This window comes from Adiantum capillus-veneris, chromosome 13 (genome assembly GCF_014529385.1).
Source record: "Adiantum capillus-veneris isolate H3 chromosome 13, ASM1452938v2, whole genome shotgun sequence".
Classification (NCBI taxonomy): Eukaryota; Viridiplantae; Streptophyta; class Polypodiopsida; order Polypodiales; family Pteridaceae; genus Adiantum; species Adiantum capillus-veneris.
In genome coordinates this window covers 53,263,823-53,280,562 of record NC_140943.1, presented here as the reverse complement: position 1 = coordinate 53,280,562, position 16,740 = coordinate 53,263,823, and the positions used below count along the sequence as shown (strand labels likewise).

At 44.3% G+C, this 16,740-nt stretch overlaps 1 protein-coding gene across 1 annotated transcript in view; it reads right to left on the bottom strand.

The window, feature by feature from the left end:
• Positions 1-3,955: 3,955 nt before the first annotated feature.
• Positions 3,956-16,740, bottom strand: part of CLPR4 (CLP protease R subunit 4) — a 110,545-nt gene continuing 97,760 nt past the window's right edge. Inside the window, exon 7 of the mRNA XM_086526771.1 lies at positions 3,956-4,386. Within this exon, the coding sequence (XP_086382897.1) occupies positions 4,318-4,386 (69 nt within the window). The 3' untranslated portion in view covers positions 3,956-4,317. The remainder of the gene's footprint in view (positions 4,387-16,740) is intronic.

Sequence of the window (16,740 nt, the reverse complement as noted above, 5' to 3'; positions counted from 1 at the left end):
AAGCTTGTGGGGTTCAAATTAGAGTGAAATGTAGAGAGCAATTAGTTCAGACTTACACAAATTAATAAACTAATACACAACTTAATGAAAAGCATTTATAGGTTTGTGAAGCAAGTACATAAGGTTCCAAGCTTTCACCTCCATAGCCTTCTCCTTATCCTTCTCTACTTTCACTTATATGTTGAGGGTTTCGAAATAAATATATAGCCTCCCCAAAGCACATAAAGTAAATAGTAGATACAAGTGGAACTCAAATAGAACCTGACAATGTATACATAGTGAATGTGAAAATGTGCTCATGGAGAAGATAAAAATGGTTTTTGGTATCAGATGCCTCCAAACACAGTCCATTGTTGGACAAAGCATGAGTTGATCTTCATATATGCAATTTAACTCTGAGAAAACATGTCACTTTTACCCTGGAAATTGTGAGTGTAGGTCAACAAAAGCTTTTCTCCAAGCACAGTGATCGCCAAATGCAGAAGATGGAATCTTGTTTTTCTGTAAATATCTAGAGAGGGAGAGATTCTGAAGCTTTGCACATATTAATGGAAAAAGCTTGTTATAGCATCCTTCGCATACATTTTGGTCATCTGAAGCTTGCTGTTTTTCTTGCATTTAGAAATCTAATATGGTCCCTTCATTGCCCACACATGAAGCACTTGTTAACAATAGGAGAATCCCATATGTGAAACATAACAAGTTCTTAACGTATGGGCAATGATGGGACCATATTAGATTTTTCAATGCAAGAAACTAGCAAGCTTAGATGACCAAAATATGAATGCCACTTTTTCTGCATCTAAGTTGGTGTTCTAATTTGGAACTATATTCTCCATATCCTCCACATGTTTGTCATAGTTATTAAGCTTATAAAACATGTGGCATAATAACCACATAGTATTAGATGTAATTGAGATCATGAATAGTACATTTCTCATGCACAAATGTTGAGAAGCAAACCAACCTAGGAAAGTGTGGAGGCAGAGAGAAAATTCTTCTTATTCCTAGGCACAAGCAAAGCATCTAAATATGTAAAAGTAAATTGGAAGTAACGTGTGAAAGTACTACCAAGATTGATGGCCCCAACTCATTCAATAATGGTTTCATTATTGATCGTTGTATAGCAATAAGCCCAATTTTACAAAAATTCATTGCTTTCCATGATATAAATAAATTGCTTGCATATACTAAACAAAAAGAGATTACTCACATAAGGAATGTGTGACACTTTGCTAGCTTGTTTAAATATCAAGCATCTCATGTTGATATAGAGAAGGCAAATGTTTGCCTTATATAGACTTTAAATCAGTCCATGCATGAGCCTGTCACCAATGCACAAAAATGAGCCCCTTGAAGACTGAGAGACTAATGAATGGATTCAATTGGATGTGTGACACTTTGCTAGCTTGTTTAGATGTGGATAATCTCATGTTGACATAGAGAAGGCAAATTGTAATCTGTTAACATATATAGGCTTTGAATGAGTCATGCATCATCCTACCAACAATGGACAAAAATGAGCCCTTAAGAATGAGAGACTAATAATTGGAGTCTGATGAGGCTACGCAAAAGTAGTTGGTTGAATATTTGTGTAATTGTAAGTTGGCTAGGAATTTTACTCCCATACGTGTTTTATTGTTTTGCCTTGGTTTTTTCTAGCTTAAGTAATAAAAACCAATGTGCCATGATTACTTTTATAGATCAGTTCAAAGGATTCAGTACAACTAATGGTATACATATGGCATATGTATTTTGCAATGACAGAGTAAAAATTTACCTTGATTTTGTGTCATAGGTTGATTGAAGGAGCTTGTGCATAGCATATTGATTATCCAAATCTCACAAGATTGAAACATTTGACATTTAGTAGATGTTAACACTAAGTGGCTTGGCACCTCATTCTATGAAGTCATTTTTATTTAAAATTGACTATGAAACCATAAATATACGATATCATAGAGTTTTTTATCACATAGGGGAACATTTTAGTGTACCGTTTAACCAAAAAAGTGCAAATTAAAATTTATGATTTTATAAAAATAGTAAAATGCTGCAAAAAATGTTTTTGAATTTGACAGCTTACACATTTTTCACGCCTAAAACAAGTTGCTAACCTTTTCCTAAAAATAGCATAAGCATGAATTCTCATTGTTTACATTTTCGAGTATTTTTCAAAAAAAATTCAATGTGCTTTGCAAGTTTTTAAGGGTTCTACATATCGAGACTTTTGAGCAGTGTTTGTTTGATTATACCTAAACACCTTGAAAAATACTTGATTTTTATGAAATTACATTTGCAATTTTTTGCAACTCCTTACAAGAACAAATCCCTAAAAGGCATGCAGCTCCTTGCATGCCTTACGAACAAATCCCTAAAAGGTTTTGATGAGATTTTATATGGTTCATGAAAACAAAAACTTACACAAAAAATTCTTATAGCCACAAAAGTGGCTTGTCTTCACACAACCGTAGAGCTAAGTAATGAAAATTTTGAGCTATAATCTTTAAAATATAAGGAGACATGCAATATGTGCTCGCATGCTTGTGCTCCCCAAAAAAAAACATATGTATGGCGGGGAGGTGACACCATCCTCACCCAATTATTACAAAGCATAGGGAGCGTGACCCCTCGTATGCTCATCTCCTCCAATGTTGAAAGGTTACAATATGCTCCTCCTCTAGTGTTGATCATGTTTGCTTCTCCTTCAATATAGGGGAGTCACCTTTTTTTTGGATTTACAAGGCACAAGAGGAATTCATTACCCTCAACTTTTCAGAGAGTGGTGTGATAATGATCTTGTTGCAAATGGTGCGTCCCACAAGCACCCACACCTACAGTCTGCAATGCTTCCTCTATCCATGCGAACTCAACCCCCTATTTTCCCAATGCAAACATGGGCACTTGTTTACCTAAAGTTTACTATATCTCCTCCATATTTTGACATGAATATCCCGCAAGAATCTTAGCCTTGCGATGCATTCATGATGAGGCAACAATCGACTCAATTATGGATGCTCTTACAATGAGTCCACACAACGAAGCTATCAATGTGCAGCTTCCTATTTTCCCTGTGTGAATGTCGCACATATACACGCACATTCTTTGTGTTTTCTCCATAATCTAACATACATGTCCCACAAGAACCCCACCTCTACCGTCATCACTACGAGTATATCCATTGCATCTATGCTTGCAATCATTACTCTTTGTGAGTGGCTAGGATCCCTTCTATATTCATCCTCTCTATCATCGACCTTTCTCATGTCGACCCGTTGGAATAGCTTCCGTATGCTACTTCCACCTGCCCTCAAGGAGATGCACCTCCTCTCTTCTTGAACACTTCTCCTACGTTGATCCCGGTCAAGTCGCTTCCAATTGCGCAACATCATCATCATCACTTCCAATATATCCATTGTAGCCAACAAAGAGGAAGTGCTTCTTTCTTTGAAGAATTCCAAAAAGACAATCAGTTGTACTCATACAGTCATTTGTAGAAACCCCCCCCCCCCCCCCAAAGTTGGCATATGCTTTTTTCTCTTTCTTTTCTGCCATCAATGCAAGCTTAGGAGGGAGAACTCAAACATATCCATGTCTTACAACAGTTGTTCCCACAAGGAGCCACACTGTGGGACCAATTCCTCCCATGGGGAAATGGGTAACACTCATCGAACGCAACCTTAGGGGTTACATCACTAATGCTCAACCAATTGAGACACGCTCTTTTATGTTACCAATGCATGCCACAATGTTGCATTTATTTCCACTCCTCAGGCTGACTCAGTTCATTTATTTTTTTAGCTTATCCAGAATCAAAGGTTATACCTTTGCAAAGCATATACAAAATCATGTTCAGGGGGAAGAGGATCCTTTTTTTTTCCTTTTGGTGGTGGTGGTGGTTTTGGGTGTTGGGGGGGGGGCATGATGGATTGCAAGATGCAAAACAGCTTATTGGTAGCATGAAAGCCAGCTCAAGCTTTGCATATATTGCATTCAGCAGGTATCAGGTATGGTGAAGAAAAGATACAAATGAAAATACCACCAGAAACAAGCTCATGAATACATGAAACCAGATGTGAGAAATCTCATTTAAGAATAATACATTCTTCCCAGTAGCCCTCGACATATAAAAACTCTATGCCTAGAAAGTGCCAACTGCAGCAATCTATAGTATGGCCTCGCTATAGCTAATGACTTGATGCGACACACGAGGATGCACATGAGAGACTACAATCAGCATCTCACTCATGAGATTGGTCAACTGACCACAGTAATGGCACTTGAAAACCAACATTCCAGTCTACTCGCTATTGTTGATCATATCAGCTGAGCTCTTTTCAGATCACCTACAACCCCTTTCTCTTGTCCCTTCTCAGAATACAAAACCTGCAGAAAGATCAGAGGGGAGAAAAAGGGTCAACAAACAAAGGCAAGTCAAATAGAAAAATATGCAGCCTTTCTTTTCATGCAATAATCCCCAACAATAGCAACTTGCAAATTTTGTTTATTTAACAATCATTTTCATCAGGATAATGTGCAAATTAAAGTCATCTTCTTTTTCCTTTTGGCCTAGGTCAAAGGCTATAGTGACGTGTACACTTTTTGGCTATATTCTTTCCATTGGTGCCGGAGGAAAGTGCTACTCTCACAAGTGGGTTTCATAATGAACACAAGCAGAACATTGAATCTATCTCTTAACAAAAATTCCAAATTTTAATTACAATTAAGCTTGTTTCCTATTGGTGGGTGGAGACTGTAGACGATGTCAGGATGTGGTGCCTTTTACCAGCAAGCAGTGGTGCATTTCTTGAATTTTGGGAGCATTAAATCCCACAGAAGGCTTTTGTGACCAATGTAAATAGCTCCTGCGCAACTTGCAGCTTCTATAATAAACTAGATGTGCAGCAAACGCTCAGACGCCAAGTTAGAGCCACAAAGACCATGTCACAGTGGGACTTGCCATAGCAGGTGCAGAACCTGCTCGAGCTCGGAGCTATCTACAGACCTCTAGCTGAGCAGCCACTGCTTCTTCCATTACTTTTTTTCTTTTTATGGGAGAGAAGAAGAGTTTTTCTCATTAAAAAGTAAGAAGCGCCTTTTATGAAAGGGAAAGAATTCAGTTTTAAGAAAAATACTAGAGAGAAAATTCTCGAGATTTTTAACGAGAGGAAATCTGAATTTCAGGTTTATTAAAAAGAGAAATCAGCACTCTCTAGCGGGGGGGGGGGGCGGGGAGAGAGAGAGAGAGAGAGAGAGAGAGAGAGAGAGAGAGATGAAATGAAATGTTATATTAACGTCTTTAAAAGGCCAAAGTGACCTATGAGACCAGAAAGTTACAATGTGATGGATCTGATACAAAGTCAGAGTAACAAAAATAACAACAATAACAACATAACATAACAAAATAAATATACTAAGGAATCCTAAGCCGCTCGATGTGAACTAAGCAGCTGGGTGGGATAGCTAAATAGCTAAATCACAGGAGATCCAGCATCGGTCGCTGGCGGATCTCATCAATATCCTCCATGGTCAGTAGTTTGACCGGGCAGCGTACATGCCTCCCCAAATTGACTCCAATCTTCTATTGCAGCCTCCGTCGATGCTGTGTAGTCCTCCGCGGTCGTGGGCGTCTGGATCTCCCCAGCTCAATCGCTCGGTCAATCAGTATGCCTCTGGTGTGAGACAAATGTGAGCTCTGTTGTGGTAGTAACTCCTCCGGCTGTCCAGTGTCTGTTCTAAAGAAATCTGTGATCCGTCTCTGAGACTGGCTAGCCTCTTCTCTCATCAGGCTCTCCCTGTGTCTGGGCAGTCTGTCTATGTTGAACCCATGCTCCTGAAACCGTGATGTCATCTCCCCATACCAGCATGCGGTATCTCCCTGCATGGCTAACTGTCGAGAGGACTCAAGTGCAAGGCGGGCATATCTGTCTCTGGGAAGTTCCCACATGCGGTGTATGAAGGAGACTGATCTGGTGAGCGCCTCAACCACTAGTGGGGGGGCCGCTAGCTCTGCTCGGATAATGGCACGTGGTATTGAAGCCTTGGCTCTAATGAGCCACGAGATCATAGAGACGAGAGGTTTCTCCATGTCCCCCCATCCATCAGTGCAACCCGACCTCCCGTGATGATCCAATGAAGGTCCCCATATCTCAGCTTCATAGAGCAATGCAGAAGCCACCAAAGTGTCAAAGAGCCAGAGCTTCGTCCTAGGCTCCTGAAACTGACAATCTACCCAATGCTGCATGGGCTCTAGTCAATCTGGTCTCTGCTGCCCTCCTTAATGAAAATGCTGGTCCGCTAAAAACCACTCCAAGGTAAGTGTAAGCATCTGTGTACTCCACTGTCTCCTATCTGTATGTGAATGTAGGTGCTGATCTCTTGATCCACTATGGGGTGGTATTAAACACCATAACCTTGGTTTTACCAAGGTTGACAGACAAACCACTTTCGTGGGCAAACCTATGCAAAGCATCTGAATGGCGTTGCATCCCCTCCGAGGAATCGGAGATCAACACAATATCATCAGCATATAACAATAGTGGAATCCATGTCCCTGCCAGCTATGCACCTCTAGTCAGCAACCTCATCCACATACATACCGAATAGAGTAGGAGAGAGCAGGCAGCCTTGCTTCACCCCCAATAGTGGAGTGAACCGGTGTGGATAGACCCTCTGAGGTGCGTACATGCCCCACTATTGACCTGTATAATGCCATGATCCCCCAAATGAGCTCTGTGGGTACTCCCATCTCCTGTAGTCTGCGTATCAATCTAGCTCTGGGTAGTGTCAAATGCTTTGCGGAAGTCCACAAAGCTACAATAGATCCGTCTCCCATGTGAGCTGCCCTCCTCAATGATGGCTCTGAGTGTCAAGCTATGGTCAAGAGTAGAAAAGCCTCTCCTGAACCCTGCCTACCCGGCTGCGCGCATCCTCTTCTTCTCTGCCCATCTACTGAGTTGCTACTCAAGAATGGATGCGTACAACCGTGCCAATGTGTGTCCAATCATGATAGTGCGATAATTCCCAGGCTCCATAGGGTCTCCTGACTTGAAGATAGGTACAATGGTAGATAGGCTCCAAGTATCAGGCAAGCCTTCACACATGGCACGGTTAAACATAACTGCTAGAAGCTCTGTTAGTATATCTTTGGCATGCATGAAATGCTCAGCCACTAAGCCATCATGATCATATGCTCTCCCAGTCCTCATCCTGTTAATGGCCTTCTTCACCATCTCAGCGGTGAAAAAAGCACATGCTTGTGGGCATGGATCGGGAGGGTCGGGAAGGGGCGGCTGTCTAGGAACTGTCCACTGGCCCCAGGCCTCTGTAGAGGTAATGACAGGGGGGGGGGGGGGTGCTCATGAAAGAGCCGCCATGCCTCTCGTGAGTCCTGACTCAAGAATAGTTGGTATAAATCCTGTTCTAGTTGAGCCAAAAATGCCCTCTTCTTCTGCCACACTAGGCGTCGGAAGTCAATCTGTGACCATCTGTGAGTGATGTCCCCCAAAAGCACCTCCCTCTGAAGTCTGGCTCTAGTCTCGCGGCATTCCGCATCATACCAACTGTTCTGTGGCATGCTCCCAGAACGGCGTTGCTGCTCAGGCAAAGTGTGTAGGTATGCCTCTATTGCTGCCTCATGTAACGTATGTGTCAGTATAGTAGGACGCTCTTCCAAAGGTCGCCGTGGCTCCTCAGTGCACAACCGTCTGTAGATCCCATCTATATATACAGAGTCCGTCTCCCGCGTGAAGGTGTAGCGAGTAGGTGCTGCTGCCCGTGGACTGTGTGCTACATTAAACTGAAAAGAGATGGTCATTGACAGAAGGGCATGATCAACTGCCACCCCAACAGATCTGGGTCCAACCGTGAGATCACGGATACTAGAGATGACACTCGGTTGTGCCATGACATAATCCACTGTGCTGGCTCCATGTCTGTGAGGAAAGCATGTAAAACCTCCCGCAGCGGGAAATCTTTGTAGGCCATTCAAGATGGCCAATCCATGTGCAGTTCCCATGTCTATCAAGAGTCGTCCATACTCAGTATGTTCCACATCCTGTGACAGTCTGGACAGGCCCGCTTCTACAGCATCCAACTCTCTCAAATCTCCTATGAAGTATCATAGAAGACTGTCTGGTGATGGGCAGTCCTAGCATTGAAGTCCCCTAGAATGATAATGTCACCATCTCTAGAGAACTCCCATATGTCATCATTCAAAATAGAAAAGGGGGACTGGCGTCTGGGTGATGCATAGACTGACGTGCTCGGGGAAAAGTAGCAAATACGATGTAAAGATATCTGTCTGTCTCTGCTCTCAATCTCACCCACATGTACCTAGCCTGCTCATCCCTGCAGACTATATGTATCAATGGCTGCAACTCCTCTCTCGATAACACTGCCACTCCCCCTGATCCCCGCCCTCTGTACTCTGATCGTGTCTCATGTCTGTTGGCTGTCTCCCATTTGTACCCACTGATGTGAGGCATAGATTGCCCAGGGGCCTGATGTGTCTCAGAGTAGAAGATGATGTCCCTTCCAATAAAACTATCCTCAAAAGCACCCACATCAAGGCGCATGGATCCATTACAGTTCAAAGGTGGCAACTTTGAGTGTGGTCCCATAGGCATAGTTACAGGGGACGGGCCCTAGGGCCGGGGGACGGCCGTAACCGGGCCGGGAACGGAAGGGAACGCCGAGGGACGGACGGAAATCGGGCCGAACGGGCGGGTCGCAGGGGGGACGGCCGGGGTCGGACGGGGTCCATTCAAAAATTTGCCCGTTTTTTATCGTTTTTAACGGATCTCTGCAGCCCCAACTACCATATTTTTGGAGCCTTGGCCCTTGGGAGGCTATAAAAGGCTCCCTTGGGCCTCTTAATACTCATAGTCTCAATGCTCATTCCATTTCCCTCAAGCTCAAGGCTCAAGCTACTCAAGTCTCAATCATCAATGCTTTCCTCTCTACTCAATGCTCATTGCTCAAGCTTGAAGCATGACCATTGACTACTCTACACTCTAGTCTCCACTCTCAAGTCTCTCCCTCTTCTACCCACTTTGAAGTTTGAACTTTGAAGCTCTCCTCTCCCTCTTCTACCCACTTTGAAGCTCTCCTTTACTCTCTCTCCACACAAGCTCTCCTCTAACTCTTCTAACTTCTAAGCTCTACTCTCTCGAGTCTCTCCACCATCATGTCATCTCAAGCCAACTCCACTTCTCAAGCCGCTTCTTCTCGAAGGAGGCCCGCCGTGCAAACCTGGTCGTGGTGGGATGAAGTCGACTTTAGCTCGCGTGGCAAAGGTGGCGGTGCAAGACCATGGACGTGCAAGCTATGTCCATACAAGAGATCGGGTGGTTCAAACAAAGTGCGAGCCCATCTTCTTCATGAACCCGGTCACGAGGTGAAGTTTTGCCCTTATGTAGCTCCCGAGAAGAGGTTGGATCTTCTTGAGAAGCTCACGGTGTATGAGGTTGCGGAAGCGGCCAAGAGGGACCGTTTTGTTGCCGTTGATCCCTCCGCCACGGCGACACCGCGAGAGCAAAGGGAAGCCAACCTTGACGACATCTCTCGAACCTTCAAGAGCCATGGATCTACACCGTTCTCTTCCCTTCCGCATCGCCAAACCACTCTCAACGAAAATTGGAATCCTAAATTGAAGGAAGAGGTGGATAGGTCGGTTGCCCGATTCTTCTTCCACGACCACATTGCCTTCCATGCTTCGCGGTGAGTTTCCCTTGGCATATGCACATTGCAATCTTCCATTTTGTATTCATAATGGGTTATAACTTCTCGACTCTCGACTCTTGACTCTCCATACTAACACAACATGCTCTATTTTGTGTGGATAGGTCCCCATACTTTCGAACCATGGTTACGAAAATAGGGGAATATGGCTCCTCTTATGTGCCACCTTCATCGGAGAGGCTTCGCACCACCCTCCTTGACAAAGAGAAGCTTGCCGTGGAGCAAGCGGCCCAAGCAACAAAGGATTTGTGGGAGACCAATGGCGTCTCTCTTCTTGTAGATGGATGGAGCGACACCCGCAAGCGGTCCATCCAAGGAATGGTGGCCTACTCTCGGGGGGAGATGTACTTTGTGGAGTCACATGATGCATCCGATAGTGGCAAGGCCGCCGAGATGCTTGCTGCGGAGTGGACAAGCACCATAGAGATCACCGGCCCAGAGAATGTCCTTTGTATGGTTGCAGATGGAGAGGCGTCAAATAGGGCAGCCGGAGCTATCATTGAGGGCATGTATCCCAACATCCATGTCACATTTTGCATGGCGCATTGCCTCAATAACCTCCTCAAGGACATAGGGAACTTGTCATGGATTTCACCCACCATTGGTGACGCCTCTCCAATTGTCTCCTTTGTGCTCAACCATCAAAAAGTGCGCCATGAATTCTCAAAGAGGAGCCACTTGTCCTTGCTCAAATATTCAAAGACAAGTTTGCATTTAATTGGCTTATGCTAGGCCGCTTGTCTACATGTGGCGGAGCCTTAAGGGGCCTCTTTCTCAGTGATGAGTTCCAGGCCATGCCGGAGTCTACATCAGCAGTAGGTTTGAAATGCCGAGAATGGGCCGACGACGCCGCTTGGTGGGAGGAGGTGAAGACTCTTGACGCCATGGTCAAGCCTATTCTACACCTACTTCGAGTGGTGGATGGCTTGCAGCCATGCATTGGCAAAGTCTACGAAGCCATGGATCGGATGATAGAGGCACTTGAGAAGCTTGTGCCTGACCCTGTTCAGTATGCGGAAATTCATGGCTTGTGTGAGTCGAGGTGGAATGGATACTACTCTCCACTTCATGCGGTAGCTTATATGCTTGACCCTGAGTTTCAAGGAAGGCGTCAAGAGACCGACAAGGAGGTGAGCAAAGGATGGCGGCTTGCATTGGAGAGCAGTGAGCCTAGCAGTGACATTAGGTGCAAGATTAGAGATGAGCTACTCAACTACAGGCAAAAGAAGGGCTCCTATGGATGTGTAGATGCACACCTTGATCGCAACAAGATTGGCTCGGTTTTGTGGTGGGAGGACTATGGAGGAGATGGCCCACATTTGCAACGCTTGGCTGTTCGTGTCCTTGGCCAAGCATGTACCACTAGTTGCTTGGAGCAACTATGGAGTGTGTACAGCCACATTGCCTCTAAGAAGAGGAATCGCCTTGGGGTTCAGAGGGCCAATGATTTGGTGTTTGTGAGCGCTAACTTGCGCATGCTTGCCAAGAGCGTCACACACAAGGCAAATCCTTTCACTGAGTGGGAGATGGCACAAGAGAATCCATCTATGGCCGATACTCTTTTGGAGGAGCTAGAGGAGGATTTCGAGCCTCAATGGGAGCCTCCCGAGGCCTCATACGTCGCTGACGACCTCGACTACGACGACGATGTGGAGATTCAGCAGGCGAGCACTTCTTGAGTTTGATGATCATTGATCACTGGACTCTCGAGTCTAGACTCTTGAGTCTACGACTCTACCTACTACATAGCCCTTTGTACTTTTTGTTATCCTTGAGGCCTCAGGCTTGTCCTAAGTCCTTTAGGCTTTTTGACTCTTGAGCCCTTGTGGCATGCACTTCTCATTTTGTATCCATCGATCATCGATGTTTTATTAGCACATTTCAGCCTATATGACTCGTGTTCTTTGGTCTATTTAGTGTAAATTTATGGTCAAAGTGATGCTCTATGTGTGTGGCATGTGTGTAGGTCAAAAAATGCCAAAAAAACTCTCTTTTTTTTTTGCCGTTCCGACCTCCATCCCCGTTTCCTGACTTCTGCCGTCCCGACCCCGTTCCCGACCCTGACCCGCCGTCCCATGTAACTATGCCCATAGGTCTTGCACCATCATGTGGAGCCTCGCTCCAGTATTACCACTCTGCCATCTCGATAAAAGGCAATCTTGCCTTTTTCCCTTGCCGCTCTAATCTCCAGCATTACTTCTTGCATATGAGCGATCTGCGAGAGGGGAGATCTCCGAGAAAGATGCCCGTCTTCTTAAGAGTTTGCCTTTTCTTCAAAAAGTCCTTCGCTTCCATGGAGGGAAACGAAGGATGAGTGCCCTTTCTTTCGAGGTTTCCCCATTGCTTCCATTTTTCTTGTTGCCCACCCTCCAAGCTCTTGTGTGCATCGGCTCATGAACCCCCATTAAAGCCATGAGTTCTTTTACCTCTTCGTCCACATTATCTTTGTCTTTAAGGCCAAAAATTCTCACATGTAAAGCGTGCACACGTCTTCTTTGCTCCTCTAGTGTTAGATTAATAATAGTGGGTGTAGACGTGGACGTTATTTCCTTCCCTTTTCCTTTCTTGGCAACCTCGATCCATTTCTCGGCTTCATCCGCCTTCTGCCGAGTCTTCGTAATAACATCCACCCAAGTCGTCGTCATTTCTTTGTGCTGCTCTTCTCCTTCTTTGATGGCCCGTACTTGCTCCTTGATCGTGTTGAGTTCTTCTATTACTGAGGGTTGCAATTCTCTCTCTTCAAGTGTGTTTCTTGATCGTGCTTCAGCGAGATCCTTCTTGAGTGACGTAATCTCTTCATCCTGAGCCGTCACACGATCTTCCAATGCATTTATCTTGCTTTCTTGGACCAACACATGTCCTTTGAGCATTTTTATTGTGCCCAATAGATTGCGGTTCATCTTGCTAATGGTTTCCGTCATTTTATTTTTTTCCGAGAAAAGATCCTTCTATTAGTTAATGACACTTCCCATAGGGCTACAACTACCTCTGCCAGAGAGGGCTACAACAATCATGATGGGGAGACTCTCCCAATGAAAAACCAGCATATGTACAATGAGGCTAAATCAAGAGATGGGAGGAGGGAAAAGCCACACAGGTGGATGGTAGTGCCATCTGAGCACACCCTGGACCATGGTGAAAAAGGGCCCAGGACGCCACAGTCCAAGGAAACCCTCTCTGCGCTCCCGCATGCGGTCGAAGCTGCCCTAGAGTCTCTCGAACTGTCCTTTGAGAGCATGGATCAGCTCCAACCAAAGATCCCGAACAGTCTCTACTGGTGGTACAGGGCGAGCCTCGAAGATGCGGAAGCAGCGGGCCCGCCAGATGAACCAAAGTGTCAGGCCGTTGATGAGCTCCCAACACTCCTCTCTCACACTGCACCACTCCTGTGGAGTAAGCTCTATAGCAGGCTGGAGTGTGTTGGGTTAAAGGCCCAAATGACCCCTTTTAATGTACATTTTTAAAGGTTACTAACCTTTGGCCAAGTTCACATTGAACTTGGCCACTAACTTAACAATGGTCCTATACTTTTAATAAAGGGAATGTGAGCCCATTTTTGCTCACTCACTTATTCCCCTCCAAATTGTGTAGCGCTCTCTCTCCCTCTTCTTCTTCGATTTCTAGTGCTTCTCCTCTGCAGACCTGTGCCTCCTCTCTAAGCCTCAAGCCCTGCACTTCTCCTCGTGCTCTATCACTTGCACCCACTGCTGCGCGCTCATCAACTGGTATCAGAGCCAAATTAGGTTTTGCTCCCAAACCTACAAACGCTGATTTTTAGCCAAGGAGGTCAACTTTCACGCAAGATTTTGCAATTTTATCGCCAAAGGACTCGTCCCCGGACACTAGAGGACTCCCGGCAAGTCAAATTGACCTAAAACAGGCTGAAATTAGGTCAAAATCAGCAAAATACAGGTTATGACAGCAAAATACAAGTTTTGCAAATCATGTATTAAGGTATGGAAACATCTTTACTAGGTCTCCGCTACCCGAAAACAAAGAAATTGCCGAAAAACAGGTCCCAAAAAAAGTGTTTTCAGTAAATTTCAGATTTACACAGGTTTTTGCAAGTGTATTTTTTATGCATCTACATTGAGGAAAGTGCAAATTGATGGAATCTACGCACATTTGACAAGTTTTGGCTATGTATGACCATTTGTGGCTCAATTTTGTGCAATTTGATGCTACAAATTGGAGCTTTTGCTCATACATGCTTCTAAACGTTGTGCATTAGCCTTATGTATGTTCTGTGAGGCTAAAAACAACTAAATTTGTTGTTTTTGAGCACAAATTCACTCGCTGAAATTTTCTGTGCATAAATTTCAGAAATTGTTTTTTGTGCCTAAATCGACTCATTTTGCCCCAAATTGCTCCTGTGACCATTTGGAGCTGTAGTGCACACTTTTGTGAGGTTATACTCCGGTTTTGGTGCATTTTGCCCAAAAATTCAGCGTATAAGCCCTCTTATTCGTGCAACTATGGTCTCATCTTCTTCGGATGTGAAGAATCTCTTCGAGATTAAGAGGTTCGATGGAACAGGCTTTGACCTTTGGAAAGATAGGATCCAGGGAATCCTATTTCTTAAGGATTGTTAAGGGGCACTTGAACAAGTAAAGCCACAGAATATGTCGGACGAAGCATGGGTTAGCCTGAATAGGAAGGCAGTTACATACATTAAAATGGCCATGACCGATGAGACAGTCATTGATTTGAAAGGTCTCACAAATGCTTTTGACGTGTGGGAGAAGTTAAAGGCGATGTATGAGAATACAACACCTGTCAACCAAGTGCATTTGATGCGAAAACTTGTTGGCATGCAACTAGATGAGTCCAAGAGCGCTGCAGAGCACTTGTCGTTGTTTACAAGTACTTTGTTGCAGTTACAGGATTCAGGCTTGCCTCCTTTTGATGATAAGCTGAAAGCTATCTTCTTGCTTATGACCTTACCTGATTCATGGGAAACATTGGTGGTTTCATTGTCGAATAACCCCAATTTGACCTTTGATGGTGTTAGGGGTTCTATCTTGAATGAGGAAATCGGGAGGAAAGCAGGTGGAGCGGGAGGCAGCTCTGCCAACATGGTTAGAGGCAGGACAGAGAAGAAGAATGTCTATGCACAAAGGAGTAAGAGTAAGAGTAAGGAAAGGGGAAATGCCAGCAAAGGCAAGGGTGATGTGACTTGCTATCAGTGTGGCAGGAAAGGTCACAAGAAACCCGATTGCAGGTACTACAAAGCCGAGTTAGAACGGAAAAAGAATGGCGGAGACAAAAAGAAAGAGAAGAAGGAAGTCAAGACAGATGCACAGGATAGCTCAAAGGACAAAGAGAAGGCCAATGTGGCTTCTAGTGTTGTGATTGAGGAGTTGTCAAATGTAGAGGACATCTTGTGTGCCACTTTGTCAGATGATGATGCTCGTGACCTTGATCTCTCTCTTAATGTTCATACACAAGACATGCAGATCACCAAGAGTGATCTTATTGATGCTTTGTTGACTGTCAATGATGCATTATCCCACACTTATGTAAGTTGATTCCGGTGCTTCATTTCATGTGACTCCTATCAAGGAGTGTTTCTCTACTTTTGATGCAAGCAAACATGGCCATGTATACCTTGGAAACAATCATGCATGTTCCATTGAGGGTATTGGCACTGTGCATCTCTTCATAGATGGCACAAATGAGCTTGTCTTCCATAATGTTAGATATGTGTCGGGAATCAAGAAGAGTCTGCTTTCTTTTGGTTAGATGGATATGCATGGTTACAGCATCTTGTTTGAGAGAAGATCATGGAAAATGACTAAAGGCTCAAGGCTGATTGTAAAGGGCACAAAGAAAGGGACACTTTACTGCATGCATGGAAAGGCCGTGTTGTTAACTCTCACATGGAGTTATGGCACAAGGGGCTTGGCCATATGAGCCAAAAGGGCCTTTCTACTTTGAATAAGCTTGATGCTAAAGACACAAAGCTTGACTTTTGTAATGAATGTCAATATGGCAAGCAAGTAAAGCGTTCTTATTACTCCGGTGTCTCTCGTAAATCTTGTGTGCTTGATCTTGTACATTTTGATGTATGTAGCATGCCTACTAAGTCTATGGGAGGTGCATGCTATTTTGTCTCCTTTGTTGATGATCATTCTAGGAAAATTTGGGTTTATTTGCTTAAATCTAAGGATGAAGCCTTTGCTGCGTTTAAAAAATTTCGTGCATTTGTGACCACCCAAACAGGTAGAAAGCTGAAATGCTTGCGTACGGACAATGGGGGAGAGTTCACAAGTGCTGAATTTAACAAATTTTGTGAAAATTTGGGCATCAAGAGAGAGCTTATTGTGCCATACATCCCCTCTTCTAATGGTGTGGCTGAAAGATTCAATAGGACACTTTGTGAGTGAGATGCATGCTGTCCATAGCTAATCTCTCTCATGGATTTTGGGGAGAAGCTTTGAAAACTGCAGTGCATATATGCAATTGATCCCCTCGCATGTCTTTGAAAGATGACATCCCTGAAGAGGTTTGGTCTGGCAAGCCTGCTTCATATGATAACTTACGCATTTTTGGTTGCGAAGCTTTTGTGCATGTTAGATCTGAGTTGAGAAGCAAACTAGATGCCAAGTCCATTAAAGGCCTCTTCATGGGATATGGTGAAGAAGGCGAAATGGGTTATAGGATTTGGTTACCTCAGCTAAAAAGGGTTGTGCGCAGCCGGGATGTTGTTTTTAAAGAGGCAAGGCTGCTTCAAAACAATTGTGCCTCAAAACATCACCATAAAAGGGTCAAATTTCAGCATAACCAGCCACCTGTTAGGCCAATTCTTGACCCTCAAGATGCACCACATATGGCTGAAAATGTAGATGAACCAGTGGTGTTTGAGCCAGAAGATGTTGGGTAGCAAATTGAGGCTCCTGAAGGGCATTTGCAGCCACGAAACAATGCTGAAAATAGTGCTGAAAATGATATACAACAGCCCATTGTTGATGATTTTATCATGCCACCTAATGTAGACCC